The sequence below is a fragment of the Charadrius vociferus genome, unplaced genomic scaffold (genome assembly GCF_000708025.1).
Source record: "Charadrius vociferus isolate BGI_N301 unplaced genomic scaffold, ASM70802v2 scaffold90, whole genome shotgun sequence".
NCBI classification, from domain to species: Eukaryota; Metazoa; Chordata; class Aves; order Charadriiformes; family Charadriidae; genus Charadrius; species Charadrius vociferus.
The window spans coordinates 8605721-8623041 of NW_009647222.1; the positions used below are offsets into that span (position 1 = coordinate 8605721).

The window sequence follows — 17321 nt, forward strand, 5'->3', positions numbered from 1 at the left end:
CCCATGCCTTCTCAAATATGATGGCTAGTGGCTTAGCGACTTCATCTGCCAGTTCCCTCAGGACCTGTGGATGCATCTCGTCAGGTCCCATGGACTTTTGCACCTTCAGGTTCCTCAGGTGGTCTCACACTTGATCTTCACCTACATTGGGTGGTTCTCCATTTTCCCAATCCTCGCCTTTGCATTCTGTGTCATGGGCAGTGTGGCTGCAGTCCTTGCCAGTGAAGACTGAGGCAAAAAAGTCATTGAGTACCTCAGCTCTGTCTCTGTCTCGAGTAACCAGTTCTTGTGTTTCCTTTCGGAGAGGGCCCACATTTTCCCTTGTCTTTCTTTTCTCGCTGACATACTTAAAGAAGGATTTTTTGTTTGTCTTAATGTCCCTGGCCAGATTTTGTTCTATTTGTGCTTTAGCTTGTCTAACCTGATTCCTGGCTGCTCAAACGATTCCTCTGTATTCCTCCCAGGCTACCCACCCTTGGTTCCACTCTCTATAGGCCTCCTTTTTCCTTTTGATCATGTCCAGGAGCTCCTTGTTCATCCATGCAGGCCTCCTGGCTTTTCTGCCTGCCTTCCTCTTTGTAGGGATGCATTGCTCCTGAGCTTGGAGGAGGTGATCCTTGAATATTAACCAACTTTCTTGGGCCCTTCTTCCCTCCAGCGCTTCATCACATGGCACCATACCAAGCAGATTCTTCAAGAGGCCAAAGTCTACTCTCCCAAAGTCCAGGGTGGTCAGCTTGCTGCGCAAATTCTTAGTAGGTGGTGGTGAAAAACACAGTGATCTTAGGGATGAAAAAAGATCATTGTCATTGTTTGAATCATCATTTATATTTTCCTGCTGCCAAGTATTTGTCATGATACACGCACTATGATTGTCTTTCATTTACAATTTTATTACATAGGCTTTCCAGTCATTGCTGTATGGTATAGGAAAATACTTAATTTTTACTTTTTTTGACCATGAGCAATTAAAGTGTGTTTTAGGCCCAGTCTAGGCTAGGATTGCTTTTTTCATCTTTTTGCAATAAGATTTTGGAAATAAAAACATGAATCGATGAGGTCTCTTGTAAATTTTTAAATAATTTAAAAAAAAAAAAATCAATCCTGGACTTAAGTTATTCAAATGTTCCATTAATTGTGTTTTCTCCAGGGTAGAAATAGCCTTGAAATTATGAAATATCCCCATAATATGCTCACTTAAATATGAATATTAGAAATTACGCTTTGGTCTCTTTCTATTATGCGTCACTTGCTGGATCATTTTTGTATTAGGAATTTTTGTGGGTTTGCTTTTTCAAACCATAATAAATTTGTAGCATTTTCTCTATCTTCTTGAATTCATGGGAGGAAAGAATTGCCTAGCATTAAATATGCAATGTAAAACTGTATCTTGTTTTCTCTAGGAGTGAAGATGAAGAACATGTTAAAATAAAAGATTTCAGGTACTAATTTACAATAAAAGTACATTTTGCTAGTAAATACAAGGATTCACAATAGTAAAATATGAGCTTGGAGTAACATTTATTATAATTATCACATATTGAACAGTAAAGTTTCCTTTTTCCTCCTAAATGTATAGGAATTTTTAGAGCTTCCTTGAGGATTTTATTTTCTACTACTTTTAATGAAAGTTGTGTTGCAGAATATTTCAGGTGGTTTAGCAAAAACCTGAGGTTAAAATTTTCAAAGTGAGAATTAAATGCAGTACATTCAAGTTGTGTGTAAAGGGAGGAGCTGATCCTCAGTCTGTATGAAATTGAGAATTGTGTTTTCTAGACTTGTCTACTTGGAAGTATTTAAAATTTATCCAACATGAAAATGGATTCAGCTAAAGCATGACAAATAATTCTTGTTCTGGAACAAATATCTGTGTAGGAAATTATTCAAGGTGTGCCATTGCACTTTGAATTCACATCTTGCCTGAATCCAAATGGAAATTCACGTAAAGCACTTGTAAGACTTGAAATGCTATGTGACTGAATGCAGTCATGATTCATCCAAACAAATACTTTAAACTATAGACAAGCCACTTAGTAAAACTAGAGCTGGTTTATAAAGTTGTTTTAAAAATAAAAGTGTCTTTCATTTATCATGTGAGCAGAGGTGTCAAAGCAAAAATACATAATCCACTCTTCTGTCAAAAGCATTGTTTATACAATATGCTAACTAATAATTATTGTGTTCTTGTAATTTAAATTAAATGAAAAGTGTTCCAAAATATACTTACAGTTTTTTTGTTTAACTCCAAAATCAATTTTTCTTTACTGAGTATCCCAGGTTGCTATACAAGATTCTGTTTGTTCATTGCTTTAATAACTTTCTTTTCTTAAGTTTTAGTTCATTAGCTGGAGGGAAAAAAAATAGTTGGAAGATACTTTGAAGGTTTGCTTAACAGTTATCTCCCTCCAATGTTGCTTTTCACAAGCTTATTGGAGAACTTGCTTTTCTCTCTTCTTTATAACTGGGGAATGTAACAGCAGGCTTTTTGAATCATCCAGCCATCACCTGAATTTCTGCATCCATTTGTTCAGGTTTCTATTACTTGTAATTGACGCTTAGAGATGTGGAAAATTGTTCTCCTTCCCAAAATGTTTGTATCTGTCTTCCTACGGTTCACAGTTCGAGGACTGTACACAATATATTACTTGACTGTTCCTACCTGACATGAAGGAGAAGTTGCGTGAACCTATAGAGTTGAGAATAACTGATAAAATTAAATTTAAAAACAGGGTTTAGAGAGAGAAAAGCTAATTGCTTGGATGAATGACCCAGAACTATTTGCGTGGAATGGGGATTTATTTTTGAGATTAAAATTATAAAAAAAATAGAAGACTAGGTCTTTAAAACTGTAGTTTGTTGTTTCTCAACAGGCCAGATGTAGTTAACTTTATTACCTTTAATGCTTTCCTGTTACAGTATGCCTAAGCAGAAGAGTTTTGGGGATCAGTTAACCAAAACATGTTGTCCCTCAGTTTGGTTAACTACCACTGTGTCTGGTCTCAATCAGAAAGGAAAATAATCTTAATTTTAATTGAGTGGTTAGCTTGTCTTCTGGGTAAGGAGGGAATAGAATGAATTAAATTTTTCTTGATCTGCTGACGATGTTAGAGGGGAGGAGATCAGCTAGAAAGGCAACATACTCCACCAGAAAGAATTGAAGAAAAAGTGACCCGAGATATAAACATATTTGTGATGTGCCCTGTTATGTGCCTTAGAAGGGGGTTTCTGATGAAAACTGTCCAAGAAGACAAGTTCTCTTTCTGTGGTTGAGCTCTGGGGCAGAGGCTTACTGAGAGATGAAACCTGAGACACAAGGTATGCACGGAGGCTGAAACCCTTTCTATCACCTTATCAGGTGAAGGAAGGGGAAAGCTTTCTGAAATACCTTTGGTGAAATTAGGCATAGCTTTTTCTTTCAGTTTCCACTGCATCTCTTATAAGCACATGTAAATTTCTTGTCTGTTGCTTGTGCTGGGCTATGAGTAAATGCTTGTGTCTATGTTTGTCTTCAGTCTGAGTAATTTTTAAGGCAATGAGATAACAAGAAGACATGGTTCATCTCAGATTGCTGTGGGTTTGCATAAAACAGGGTTCAGAGATGCTTTAGCAAGTGCAAAAAACCAGTGGAATGAATACTCCATTTTATTTACACAGATCAGGTAGAGATAGGGCCAGGGAGCAGAAATATCTTCCAGTGATTACTAATGACATCAAAAGTTCTCTGGTGTACAGTAAGGTGTCAAAGTATTCACTTGGACATCAAGGGTCACAAGAAAAATTTAACTTCTATAAGTCTTCATAACCGCTTGTTCCTGCCACATATAATCAAGTTGTTGCTTGAGGTATTTTCCCCCTCATTATTGTGACGGTTTCTGCATTGTTCAAGTAAATCCAATTCAATTGTCAAATACAAATAGTGTATGAAAAACTGTTTCAGTGCAGTAGTAGTTCTTGTGATATGTTCTGTTGCCAAAATTGAATTGATGAATACTATGGGGAGTATCATGTGTTCTACATCTTTCTTCTTAGAGAGGCTCACAGTCAAACAGAGAAACGAAGAAGAGACAAAATGAATAATTTGATAGAGGAATTGTCTGCTATGATACCTCAGTGCAATCCCATGGCACGAAAGCTAGACAAGCTTACCGTGTTACGCATGGCTGTGCAGCACTTAAAATCTTTAAAAGGTAGGTTTTAGGAAACTAACCCTGAAAGTCCTTGTTCTATCAGGAGTTATACTGTGTACATTCTTTTATGTCCAATAAATCAAAGGTCATTTATTTTATGTTTCCTTGCTGAATTCAGTTCCGAGTCTATTCTTCATTTAAATTTACGTGTTTGTAGCTTCCAGAACTTCATTTCCTCTTTTTACTTAGTATAGCAGAAAAAAGGCCAGCCTTCAGTGATTGGTATTTTCTGTCTGCTAAGGGTATGCCTTGATTCTCCTTGATTCTTTTTTAAAATTACAGTCATCAAGCAAGTCTGTCTTTCATTATTTTCCAACCCCTGAATTAAATGTGTTCTGTGATCTCTCCACTTCCCATCATACTTTCTGTAACAGTAATACCTTTGGTGCTGTACAGACGCCAACAGCTGTACTGCTAATAGAGAAGCAAATGGTCTTCATACTCTTGTTTGTTATTCCCATGTTTGTGATTGCATCAACCCTTTGTCTCTGTATTGGAATGTCGTGTTTATCTGTTGCCTTTGAAATTTACAACATCCTGGAAAAAGCCTGTTAAAAAGTGCTTACCTAAAGAAACTAATGTAAGTGGTTGCACTGATAGGGAGCACAGAGAACTCACTTCAGTAGTAGGTTAAGTCTTTTACAGTGTAACTTTGTAAAACAAAAACCACTTGCATAAAACTAAAGAAAAAATTATGTTTGGACATAGTCATCTTTCAAACTTTTTTGCAAGAACAGTAGTCAAAACAATGTTTCAAGACAAAACATACTTTAACACAATGGTTGATGACTTTGATTACGTTAAAGTCTTAAACACCGTTAAATGTTAGAGAGTACTAAGAGAAGAAATTTAAAAAGTTTATATCCTCAGTCAGCTAGCAAAGTTAATCATGGATCTCAGTGAATGGTTTAGTGTTGGGATCAAACCAGGATATGTATTCTTTCCTCTTCTTTTGCTATTGCTAGATTTTGGGATTTTTTTTCCTCCCCTAAAGAAATGATATCCAAATACAAGTTGTATATCACATGGTCTGTTAGCAGCACGCAAGATTTCAGGGGTTTTGGCAGCACTATTTCAGAATAATAATTTGGCCAACTGTAAGCCCAGTTATTAAATGTATCTTCTAAACAAATGCTTTACAAAAATACAAGATACTATGTGAAATTATAGTGAATGCTGAAATTTGCTGTAAAGTTCAACTGTTATTTACTTAAAAAAAAATATCTAGAAGTAGTTGTGGAAATGCTTGTAATCGCTAAAAATTATTTTAGAGTACTTGCCACGGGTGGGAGACCAGTAAATGTAGTTAGTCAGTCTCATAATATTTAGTGAGACATTCAATTTAACTACAATAGAGTGTTTTGGATTGTTGGATATATAGTACTAATGAAGCATTTATTCATGACCATTGATAATGTTAGAATTATTCCGATTCAGCAAATGTTAATGATTCTGAAATAGGTCAACGAAATGTTTCTAGAAAATTCAGTTCTTATAATGCCATTTCTCTAGCAGTACATTAAAGATATTTGAACAGACGTGTCCTTGGTTTATGCTATATAAAGGGCAAGAAAAAACTGGTTGCGTGCCCATACCAGCATATGTTTATGAGGCTTTTTATTTTAATATTTTTAGAATTATTTTTTTTAATTGAGCTGGTTTGGTTGCAAAGAAAATTTATAAAATAAAAAACAAGTATAACTCTTAAAAGTAAATTTAAAATGTAACTTTTGACATTATGTCTACAAATAATCTGTTTTCCAGGTTCCACTAGCTCCTATACAGAAGTCCGGTATAAACCTTCATTTTTAAAGGATGATGAGCTCCGACAGTTAATCCTTAGGGTAAGTGGAAAGAAACTCTCAGGTAAATGATGTCCTTATTAAAGCTTGCCATTAACTTGAGTTTTTAGTTGGACAGTGCTTTTTTATTTGTGTACTTGGTAAGTACTGGATTATAAACACTGTACACTATACAGGCTTTTTTCATAAAAGTGTACAGAAGGTGACTTGTGAGCATGACAGCAGCCCTTGAACGGATAATAAATCTGTATACAATCTGCATATTTATTATATAAATTCTTTTATGTTGATATTGAAGTCTGCATGCAAGTATAGAGAATGCTTTTAATTACATATGAACATACTTGCAATTGCTTGCTGTCCTTCATTTAAATTTTCAAAGACATACTTTGAAATAATACCTGAAAGAAAATCTTTCTTCTTGTTTTCACACTTTGTCATATACCCACACCCCTATACCCTTTCTTATGTGAAACTATTTTCTTTTTCCTTTGCGGCAATAAAATATTTCACCAAGAGCTGTAAGATGACTCCCAAGTTAAGCTCTTTTGCAGCTGGCTGCCTCTTTTCCCAAAGCTGTGTTTAAGAAATTTTATCTATCTGTAGTTGAAGATCTGATTTGGTCCTTGTAATCTTAATTGCTTTTTGATGTGATTTATAACTTATTTCATTTTAAAACTCAGTTTTAAAAGTGTATTTCCTTGTAGTCATCAATATTCGCTGTGTAGTTTATTGTATGTTTTTAAAGACAGTGTCTTTATATTTTCAGGCTGCAGATGGATTCCTATTTGTGGTTGGATGCAACAGAGGAAAAATTCTGTTTGTCTCAGAATCAGTTTGCAAAATACTTAATTATGATCAGGTGGTTATAACTGAGTTTCTTGGTTTGCTTTTACGTTGCATTTCCTTAGAAATCTTTAAACTTTTCCATTTTATTGTATATTACTAAAAAAACAGTCCTTGTGTATAATTTCTTGGAATTTCTTTGATTTAACCTCCTTTAGTGTAAGGAAGTGTAAGGATGAATATCCTGGAACAAAATATTTACAAGTACAGTAGGTGTTCCTGATCTGAGTAATAGCACCAGATTTCAGTTGATCATCCTTAAGAAAACTGCTAGTCTGAGAGGGAAGGGATAATTTGAAGATGTCCTAATTTCTGTCTCCAAGAGATTTTCTTTTAAATGGTGAAGCGATTTGGGGTTGGGGTTTTTTTGTTTGGGGTTTTTTTTTTAGGCGAAGGAAAAAAACTGACAACCCATGAATTTATTAGCTTATTTGGGAATCAATCTAGGTTATGAATCCCATCCTGCAGCCTAATCTGTTACACCTATGTACGTTGACAAGGCTGCTATTGGCCTTTCTCAGTGGCACTTTCCCTTTGCATTAAGGGGACTGGGCAAATGAAAGTGGCTGTATGTTTATCCTGCTTGCTTAGAAGCTTTTCATTAAACCCATTTCTGACTCTGGATTACTGGAAAAGTGCTCCTCTTTATGTATGCAGTGATAACATAGCAAGGGGCATGGGTCCAAAATGAGTTGCAAATTGAATCTAGAATACTGCATGTCAACACAGCTCCTTTCTACCCATTGATTTGAGCTGCTGTGGTGAAGGTAAGCAATGAAAAAACCAAAACTAGCCCACTTCTGTGAGAACTCCTTCCTGTTTCAAAAGAAAGTAATGCAGCCCACCAGTTGCTTGAGATCAGCAGTCAGCAGGATCCCAGCTAGAGAGATTCCTGTAAATATCCCCTACCAAGGAGTGCTGAAGTAAGCTGACCTCTGCTTCCAGACAGCTCTTGGCTTGGTGGTGCCATTTTGTCCAGCCAAATTAGACCTCAGTCATTAGGTAGCATGGATATTTCTTCCTATTTCCCCACTTCCCCCCTGCTGCAATAATCTGTGAGCGGAGTTATTTTGTGCGTAAACTTCTTAGGCTAGGATCAGGAATCATGTTATGTACATAAATAAAACATTTGGTTTTACAGAACTGTTTTTTAATATCCAACTAAATCTGCTTTTTGCAAAGGGGAAATAACAAATTATGTTCTTACTACCCTGTTTTTATAAAAATAATACTAAACAATGGCAAATTAATTGTGGATCAAAATATTGATGTTTAGAGTAACTGTGGTATTTAACTTTTTTTTAATGGTGTAGAAAGTTGTTTTTCTGAGATAAGTAATATGTATTGGGTCCTGTTCTAAAATGATGTGGTTGTTATAACTTTGGGGGTTTGGTGTTTTTTGTTTGTTTGTTTTTAAATAGGCCAGTTTAATTGGACAAAGTTTGTTTGATTACTTGCATCCAAAAGATGTTGCAAAAGTTAAGGAGCAACTTTCTTCTTCGGATATCTCTCCTAGGGAGAAGCTCGTAGATGGGAAAAGTAAGTCATATTTGAATGTGGTCAGACTCTTTTAAAGAGATCTTGATAAATTTAGTTATTATGCAGGATGTGTTCATGTGTCTGTACGTGTGTGGATGTGCAAACTTGAAGTATAATTTCTATGAACCAAACATACTTGAATGCTTATCTGCTGCTTAGATTGCATTTACAGTTTAAAAGCTAGCCCAGAAAATTATTTATTTTAGATAATGATAATGACTGAAGTTTACACTTACCAAGATGTGGTCTGACATTCTTCCTACCAGGCATACTACTTTTTTTTCTTGTATTTGATAGGTCTTGTCAATACAAAAGACCTGATGTAGTCGAACATGGGATAAAATACTTCAATATCAAGAATCACTGTCTTCTCTGAAAATGCTAAGTGTCAATCCTAATTTAACCAAATCTTATTTTGTTTACAGTTATTTCTAATATGGAAAACCTTATGTACAGTCACTATTTTATAGCTGGCTTTTATAAGCATCTTTGCAGTTCTTCCTTGTACCAAATAGAAGTTGAAAGTTTAAAGCATATTTATTAAAATACCATTCAGAATATCAAGAGGAGTTTAAAAATAGTTTGGTAGTTCGTTTTAATTTTAGAATCTGTGTGACAGTCACATTTTCTTTGCCCTATTTAAGTTATTAGACGTTTTTCATGCTTTTCAATTGCAAGGACAAAATTTAGGCGACTAAAGAGTAAGGAGAGTGTACTGGAAGCTAAAATGAAGAAAAGGCCTTGTATTCTGAAGTTTTATTGTTGGATTTTGGGTTTTTAACTACTTTACTAAATTTTTGTAAGCTGGCTTGCAAGTACACACAGATTTTCAAGCTGGACCAGCTCGACTGAATTCTGGTGCTCGACGTTCCTTCTTCTGTCGGATAAAATGTAGTAGGACCACAGTCAAAGAAGAAAAGGAGTGCTTGCCCAACCCAAAGAAGAAAGGTATTCAAACAGTGTAGATGAAGTGGGGGCTTGCTGTCTTGAAACTTGGTGTATTAAAGTTCCGAGTCAGTAGTGTGACCCTTGTAGTTATCACTGACTTCACAAAGTAGCTGTAGAGAAGTTTAAATATGTACTGGAGACACGTTTTGGAAAACAGTCTAATTGTACTCTTTCTAATCCCTATTCACTCCTGAAAAAGAGGGAGGGAGGAAGGAACCTGATTTACAGTGGCTGTTTAGGAGTGCATGGTCTGTTTTAGTCAAATTTTAGAAGTCTCAGGGAAATTTTTGAAAGCACTGGAGCAGATCAGAAGAATGAAACTAAATAACATATGTCTTGAAGATAACTGTGAATAAGGCCTGCAAAATCTACTGGTTTGAAGGAAAAAAAGCAAGTAAACCAACTTTTTTTTCTGATTTACTTTTTGTGTTGTGTGTACTTAAAAAGTATGAATTTTCCTTTTTTTTTTTTTTTTGCTTTTAATAGTAAAGTTAATTCATCAGTGTAATTCCATTTATTTTCCCAATAATTTTAATTATTTAGTTCATATTTTGGTATGCCTGTATAGCAGTATACTCTTGTCAAGTTTTCAGTGAATGGATCTTTTTTAAAATGTAATTTCCATCTTTTATTTAATACCTTAGTATTAATTTTTGCAAACCTGTGCTGAAATTGTTTAACCCCGAAAAAATCCTCTTACTTTTGTTTTTCAATGTAGCCTGTTAATTGTTGAGATATACCATACAATAGTAAGTTTTAAAATAGGTGTGTCATTGTAAGTAAATAGAATTTAGTGTCCCTTGATGTGCCAACTAACTTGGTGAAATAAGAATTTAATTTGTATCAATGTTTCTCAGGAAAACAGTATTGACAGTCTGAGAAGCTGTGAAAAAGTCACGATAGGATGACTCAGTTTTTCATTTTACAGAGTTGTTACATGTTTTCTGTAGTTCATAGGGTTAATGCATTCAAATCTACGTAAAGCATAATTTGTTCAGAATACAGATACCAAGAATACTTTGTCAATTTTTTGAAAGCTAGTTACTGTAGGACACATAATGTCATTTCTGTGCCTTGATGCATATGTGGGTGTTTGCATGTTACATAGGCAGCAAAGAGTCTACCAGCCATAGGAATAAATGACAGTGTATGGTGTAATTTAAGACTTTTAAAATATTTGTGTTACCAGAAAATTGAGGAATTCAGAAGCCTAAGATGAATAGAAAATAAGCTAGGTTGCTTTGGGTTGTTCTCTCAACTGATTTTTTTAGCAATTGCAGTAAGCATATGTTAAGATCATCACATTCACAAAAGGTAAATTGATTTGGAAGCTACAGAGTGCCTCTTTAGTTTATTTTAATTTACAATACTTATGAAACTATATAAAGAGAAAGTGATCTGTGTGTTACCAGACTGTTGGTTTACTTTTTTTTCTGTGAGACTGTGTTTGAACTGCCAACACCTATAACTTATTTTCCTAAATCTTACATAGGGTTAGAAGCGCTCTCTTCAGGTAAGCCAAAATGAAGTAGTAAAAAATTAACTAAAAAATATTCTGTAAAATTATCTATAGCCTTGTACAGTTGTTGTAGGTGAGCATAAAATATAGTTGCTGGTCTCATGGTGAATGGAATAAAAAAAAAAAAAAGTAATTCAGTTTACTTTTTGAACCATAACTGCTTCTTATTTCATTTCTTTTTATTAGATCACAGAAAATACTGTACCATTCACTGTACTGGGTATATGAAGAATTGGCCTCCTAATGAGGTGGGAGTAGAAGAAGAAAATGATGTAGAAAAGGACAGTAGTAACTTTAACTGTCTTGTTGCGATTGGGAGGTTACACCCTTATATTGTTCCACAAAAGAGTGGAGAGATAAAAGTCAAAGCAACAGAATTTGTTACGCGATTTGCCATGGATGGAAAATTTGTTTATGTAGATCAGCGGTAAGTGTTTTGTTCTTTAATGAAGAGAAAACGAAAATTACACTACTAGTTAAATTTTCTAATACTTTCTGTCAGAATTGTAATTTCTCAAGCAGGATAGAATTTCTAGGTGCTGTACACAGGAAGCAGTTCATTCTGAATGTATGAATACTTGGGCTGTGGGTTTTTTTGTCAAAAATAAGACGTAATGTGTAAAAGTGCATTGTTCTATAGGAAAAGATGAGCTAGCAAGATATGTCGTAAAATGCACTGATGTACTTATTTATTCATAAAGAAAAATCTTCAGTTAGAGCTTCATATCTATGCATATGACTTAAGTAAAAAACACTTAAGCAAAAAATATTACTTCTTAAAATCTTACTATGTGGAACGCATACATTATATCTAAATAAGGTACCAAATTATTTCATCAGAAGCGAAAGCTAAGTTCCTATTTTCTGAACTTTCTAAAGCAGACTTTTATTTGTTGTATAGACTAAGTTACCACTTTTCATTATGAACTTCATTGTTGTCACTAGACGCTTTTTATGGCTTTCAGTCATCTTGTCTTTCATCTAAAAGTGCTAGTTTAAACCTATTCCGTAAAGTGGTAGAGCAAAATTGAACTGCAGAATTTTTTGAATGATTCGTTATGTATGACCAATACCCTGACTGGCTAATGGGAAGACCTAATGATCATAAATATTTTCTGTGTACATGTGATTTGCATGTTTAATCACTGTTACTTTTTCTTTGAATTGCCATTTCTTGCAAATGGATAATTTGCAGTGAATAACATCTCCTGTTGTTTTAGAGCTATACTAATGCTATATCTTTTACCCAAACACGAACACAAGCATCTGTTTCTTTAAATATTAATTTTTTGCTTTATCTGATACTAAAGAAAACAAGCTTTGCAGTTGTTTGAATCCGCTGTAGTTCATTTTGTTGGTTTGTTTTTTTTTTTTTTTTTCTAACAGAGCAACAGCAATTTTAGGGTATTTGCCACAAGAGCTTCTAGGAACTTCTTGTTACGAGTACTGCCATCAAGATGATCACAATCATCTAGCTGAAAAACATAAAGAAGGTACAAAATAATTGGTCCCCCAGACTAAATATAACTACATGTAACTGTTGTGTGAAAACAGTACAAATCAAAAAATCAGAAGCTGAGAATTAATAAAATTAAACCATCTTACCATTGTCCTCTTCTACGTCTGCATTAAAACATGCCCACATAAAGCTTGTAATAAAAGCAGGGAGAAACTTATGTTGTCTTGGATCTTGGTGCAGTGCTTTAATCGCAAGGGAAAAATGTTAGTGCTTCTTTCAGCTCCCTGCTCCAATTGTTTATAAGAGTGAGGAAGGAGTCCTGAAGAGTAAATGTGCCTAATCATGTGATTAAAGACATCAATTATGAAAGTTCACCAAGTCAGGAGTCTCCCTAACTAGTGCTTTGCAGAAACTTAGTACTTGGGCTTTAATTTAAGATTAATAAGATTGATGAAACTGTAGTTTGATTTTAGCAGGGGTCCTGTCCTGTCAGTTGTTCTGGCATTTAATTTGTATTTCTGTCCATCAAAACCAGTTTAGTTTTATGATGCTACAAAATGGGTATTTTTTTTTTAACTTTATCTTTCTAAGGATAAATATGGTGATTACAACTTTCCTTTCTTATCTAGTGTTGCAGAATAAAGAAAAAGTATTTACAAATTCCTACAAATTTAGAGCAAAAGATGGGACTTTTGTTACTTTAAAGAGTCAGTGGTTTAGTTTCATGAATCCGTGGACCAAAGAACTGGAGTACATAGTATCAAACAACACTGTGGTATTGTAAGTAATTCATTATATGAATTCCCATGTTATTTTTTTGTCTTAATTACAGTTAGCATTAACAGCAACCTGTTTAAGAAGCAGAACAAGACTAAAAAATATCAACACTTTACAAAAAGTAGTTGACTAACCCAGAAGAAAATTTTTTTTGCATTTACCAGTGATCTTTATTTCAGGCTTAAGTCAGATTTAGCTCTGAAAACTGCACTATTTCCAGTAGTAAAAACAAGGTGAAAGAGTTTCTTATTAAAGGAAAAAAGGAAGGCTCTTTTAAGAAAAGTAGATATGAATTAATGGAAATATGAAGTTAGTTCTATTTTTCCTTCTGAGCTTTACAAGACTGCATGTGTCAGTTGACCTAATTTTAAGTGCTAGCCTACTGCATGTGTCAGCATGTGGAGCAGCATAATTGATAGATCGTAGAAACGCAAGGCAGGACAAAAAAGTCCCCTCCAAACTGATTGCCAGGGAGGAGCCTGTGAGACAGTAAATGTGTGTGTTTAATTTTTCGTTCTTGATTTTTAATTCTTTTTCATGCTCTGTGCCTTGCAATGGAGTTGTAATTTGGATTGTTCCAATGATACTGAATCTTTTGCCAATGACTGGGTGTTTGAGAGGGGGACAGAGGGGATTTTATTTCCATTACACCAAGTTGTCAAGGGGGCCTTTTACCCATTCTGTAGCTGGTTCATGTCTTCAGTCAACATCACCCACCTATTTTGCCTATGTCCTTTTTTCTCAAGAAGTCAGAGAAGAGCAGTTAAGATGGTCTATGGTGCCCAACAGCCAAAGGCTGCTTTTACCTCCCCTGGAGATCTGGGCATCTGCAGCTGTCTAGAGGAGGGAAGGTAGGCAGCAGCTGCTGATGGAAGGTAGCCACTGACCTGCCCCTGTAGCAGTTGTTTCTGGTTAACTGGTCTCCTTCCTAGGAGCAAAAACGGCAGCATTGTTCTCTTATCATGGAAAACAGACAACTATATTGGCCTTTCTTCTTTATTTGGTGAATAAGTGGAAATTAGTATTTCACCCAGTGGTTCAGAAACAACTGTTCAAAGGATTGAACATTGGAATGCGTGAGGAATATCTCATTTTTTTACTAGCTTTATTGAAATCAAACATAAATACGCTGGGTTTTGCCTTTGAAAACCTTGCTGATTTTTTTTTGTTTGTGTTTTTTATTTATTTAAATCTCAGAGGTCATAACGAGTCAGCTGAAGAACAGGTCCCCCACGGTTCCCAGTCTGCAGAAGGCAAGTGTTGCTTCTTACAGTCATCATAGGTGCATTTCCTGATCAATCATTACACATTTAGATTTATTCAATCCAGGACTTTTTTTATTGTAGGTTGTTGTGCAAGGAAGGATTATTTTTGTTCTTAAAGCTCATTCTGGTGACAACTTCTAGTTACAGCAACCTAATTCATAACATTCGCACAACTGTGATCAGAAGGGCTTATAGCATATCTTTTCCTTTTATCAGCTTCTACTATAGCTAGGATTTTTGGTGGATAGGATATTATGCTTCTGTCACAGACCCTATTCATATTTGGCCTGGTTTTCTGAAGAAAAGCAATAGGTAAACTGTCGGAGTTTACCTATAGAATATAGGGTGATACTGATATTTATATATTTTTTGTTAATATATTTCTGCTATGTATAGATTTGGATTTCTACATGCTATTTTGTCATCTTGCTATAAGGTGTTTTATTTTTGCTTTTGAAATTGTTCATTTTAATAACTGATTTCAGTTTGTGAAAAATCCAAGTTTTTTTCTCATGTGTCTTGCATTGTCTGTGAGAAAGACTGGAGGTGGTAATGATTGAAGCTAATTCATTACTGGAGATCAGCAAGTTTCACAAATATATTATTCAGTTATCTTTATATTTTAAATGTGACAACACCCTCCCTCCTGAGGTAGTGTTTTAAGGAATTTAATTTCTGAAAATGAGATACAGAACAAAAACTGCTTTAAAATTAATCCTTGAGGTGATTGTTCTTGCTGCGTAATGAAACTGCTACAAACTTAAGGTTTTATTTTGTTTTTTTAACTGTAGATGCTGTAAAACAGTCTTTAGTAAGTGTACCTGGAATGTCCTCTGGAACAGTTCTTGGTGCTGGAAGTATAGGAACCGAAATTGCAAATGAAATATTAGAATTGCAAAGGTAATAAATGCATAATATCATACATTAGGCTTTTAAGTAAAGATAGAGAAGAGTTATACATGATTCTGTGGGGGTTGTTCAAGTTTCATTTTTACTGTGGCATATGTATAAAATATTTTTAGTTTGAGCAGTGGCATTATGAGATGCCAATTATAACCAGATGTTAATCTCTTTCATGGCAGAACACATCACTGGTGTTGATAAATAGTTTTGTTTTGGGCATGTAATTTCCTTTGTTAATGGAAGTATTATTTAATGATGACTTCAAAAGTGTTACTGTAATGCAGCTTCTTCACATGATGTTGAAATAGGTAGATAAAGCATTTAGGAATGGAAAATCAGTTGTTTGTGAGTAGCGTTTATATTTTTCTGATAGTGTTGCTCTGCTAGCAAGACTTTCCTTGAAACAGTCCCCAGCGGAGTGATTTCATAGGCTGTCTTGTCTCTTTCCTGATTATCCTGAATGTAGACTAAAATGATAGCACAATTCTTTCCCAGTACCCAGCCATAGGTTAAAAAAACCCCACTCACTGTGTTATTTCAAATGGGAATTCATACAAGATTCAAATTGTTAATTAAAGATTGGTTGTTTTAAAACATATTAGTTTTTAGCAGGAACACAGCATAGCCAAGAAATTTGACAGGAAGAAACATAATTTTAACATGAAGATACCCTTATGTACTTTTTATGTTGTGCACCCACAGTAGTGCCTGACTCACTTATAGAGGGAGAGGTTATTACTGTATGTCGGTTTGCAACATATCAGCATTTGTTTTCTAAGAGCATTTTTTAAAAAGTCTCTGAGGCAGCTAATTCCATGACTTTGGGATGCACATGCACAGAAAAAGTCTGTTTTCAGTCACAGCTCTTACCATCAACCAAACCCCCCAGATCTCTTTTTGCAGGGCTGCACTCCAGCCTCGTGTCCTCCAATCTATACATACATTGATATGACATAGCATAGTTGTCTTCTGCTGTTTCAGTAGTATTCTGACTCATCAGCTTGTCTGTGAGGATGTTAAAGTTGAAGTAAATAACATCCTATGCTATCTCTGTATCCACCAAGCTAGTCACCTCCTTGTAGAAGGCTGTCAGGTTGGTTAAGTGTGATTTCCCCTTTGTAAATCCATGGTGAAGTCCGGGATTACATATTATCTCTTCACAATGTGGTTGTTTTCTCAGCCGTCTCTTAACCAGAAGAGAGTATTTAATTTTCTGAACCAGTAAAAACTGTGGTCAGAGCCTAAGAGTGTGATGAGTGATCGTGGTAGATGTTCCTTACTCTGTTTCCAGTATGCTTGAATCACCTTCCAACAATGAATTCACACCCCTTTACTAGAATAGTCAAATTCCACATGGAATCATTCATTTTCAATGAAAGGAAGAAAAGAATAAACACTTTAGTTGTGATGGGATGAAAGATTGCTACTTAAAAAAAAAAAATAATAATCAAAATCCATCCCTCAGCATGTTGGCAGGTTGCTGGGATTATCCAGCAAGGAGGAGGAAAAGCACTGGCAACAAAAAAAGGATTGATATCCTCAACAGCAAAGATGGGATGTTACTTTTTGGTAATACCATTGTTTTAAGTCCTCTCATCAGTGCCATCTATAGAGGGAAGTAGAGTCACTTTTTATTATAACTTTCTGAAGACTGAATTAAGTTGGCAGAAGTTCTCATCTGACATCATGACAGTTAATACCCAGGCATGACCCAAAAGCTTAATTTGACTCTTGTTCTAGACACTTCAGTCAGTGTGATGTTCTTGATTGAGATCACCTGACCTTTGCTGAAAATGCTCACCCATGTGAGCATATATGTCACCAGCTTAAGGAAACCAGTGTATTAAGTAGAGGAATAATAAATTTGCTGGATGATGAAAGAATGAACGCATTCCTGGGAACGTTTTCTTCAAAGCTACCTCTTGAAAGTTCTGGTATTTGTGTTTTTAAGAACCATGAGCAATGCCCTTTCTCTTTGTATTGCTACAGAGGCAACAGTTTCAGGAGCAGTATCTTCTGAAGCAAAAGAGGGAAATTTTATGTGTGTTGTATGAAGGTCAAACCAAACCATTACTC

The 17321-nt window shown here is 35.1% G+C and overlaps 1 protein-coding gene across 1 annotated transcript in view; it reads left to right on the top strand.

Moving 5' to 3' along the window:
- The window catches only part of ARNTL2 (aryl hydrocarbon receptor nuclear translocator-like 2), a 31394-nt gene that overhangs the window by 6812 nt on the left and 7261 nt on the right, over positions 1–17321 (top strand). Inside the window, exons 3-13 of the mRNA XM_009879688.1 lie at positions 1404–1442; positions 4030–4187; positions 5952–6031; positions 6759–6851; positions 8257–8374; positions 9179–9322; positions 11028–11268; positions 12228–12334; positions 12930–13080; positions 14275–14330; positions 15134–15242. Of these exons, the coding sequence (XP_009877990.1) occupies positions 1404–1442; positions 4030–4187; positions 5952–6031; positions 6759–6851; positions 8257–8374; positions 9179–9322; positions 11028–11268; positions 12228–12334; positions 12930–13080; positions 14275–14330; positions 15134–15242 (1296 nt within the window). The remainder of the gene's footprint in view (positions 1–1403; positions 1443–4029; positions 4188–5951; positions 6032–6758; positions 6852–8256; positions 8375–9178; positions 9323–11027; positions 11269–12227; positions 12335–12929; positions 13081–14274; positions 14331–15133; positions 15243–17321) is intronic.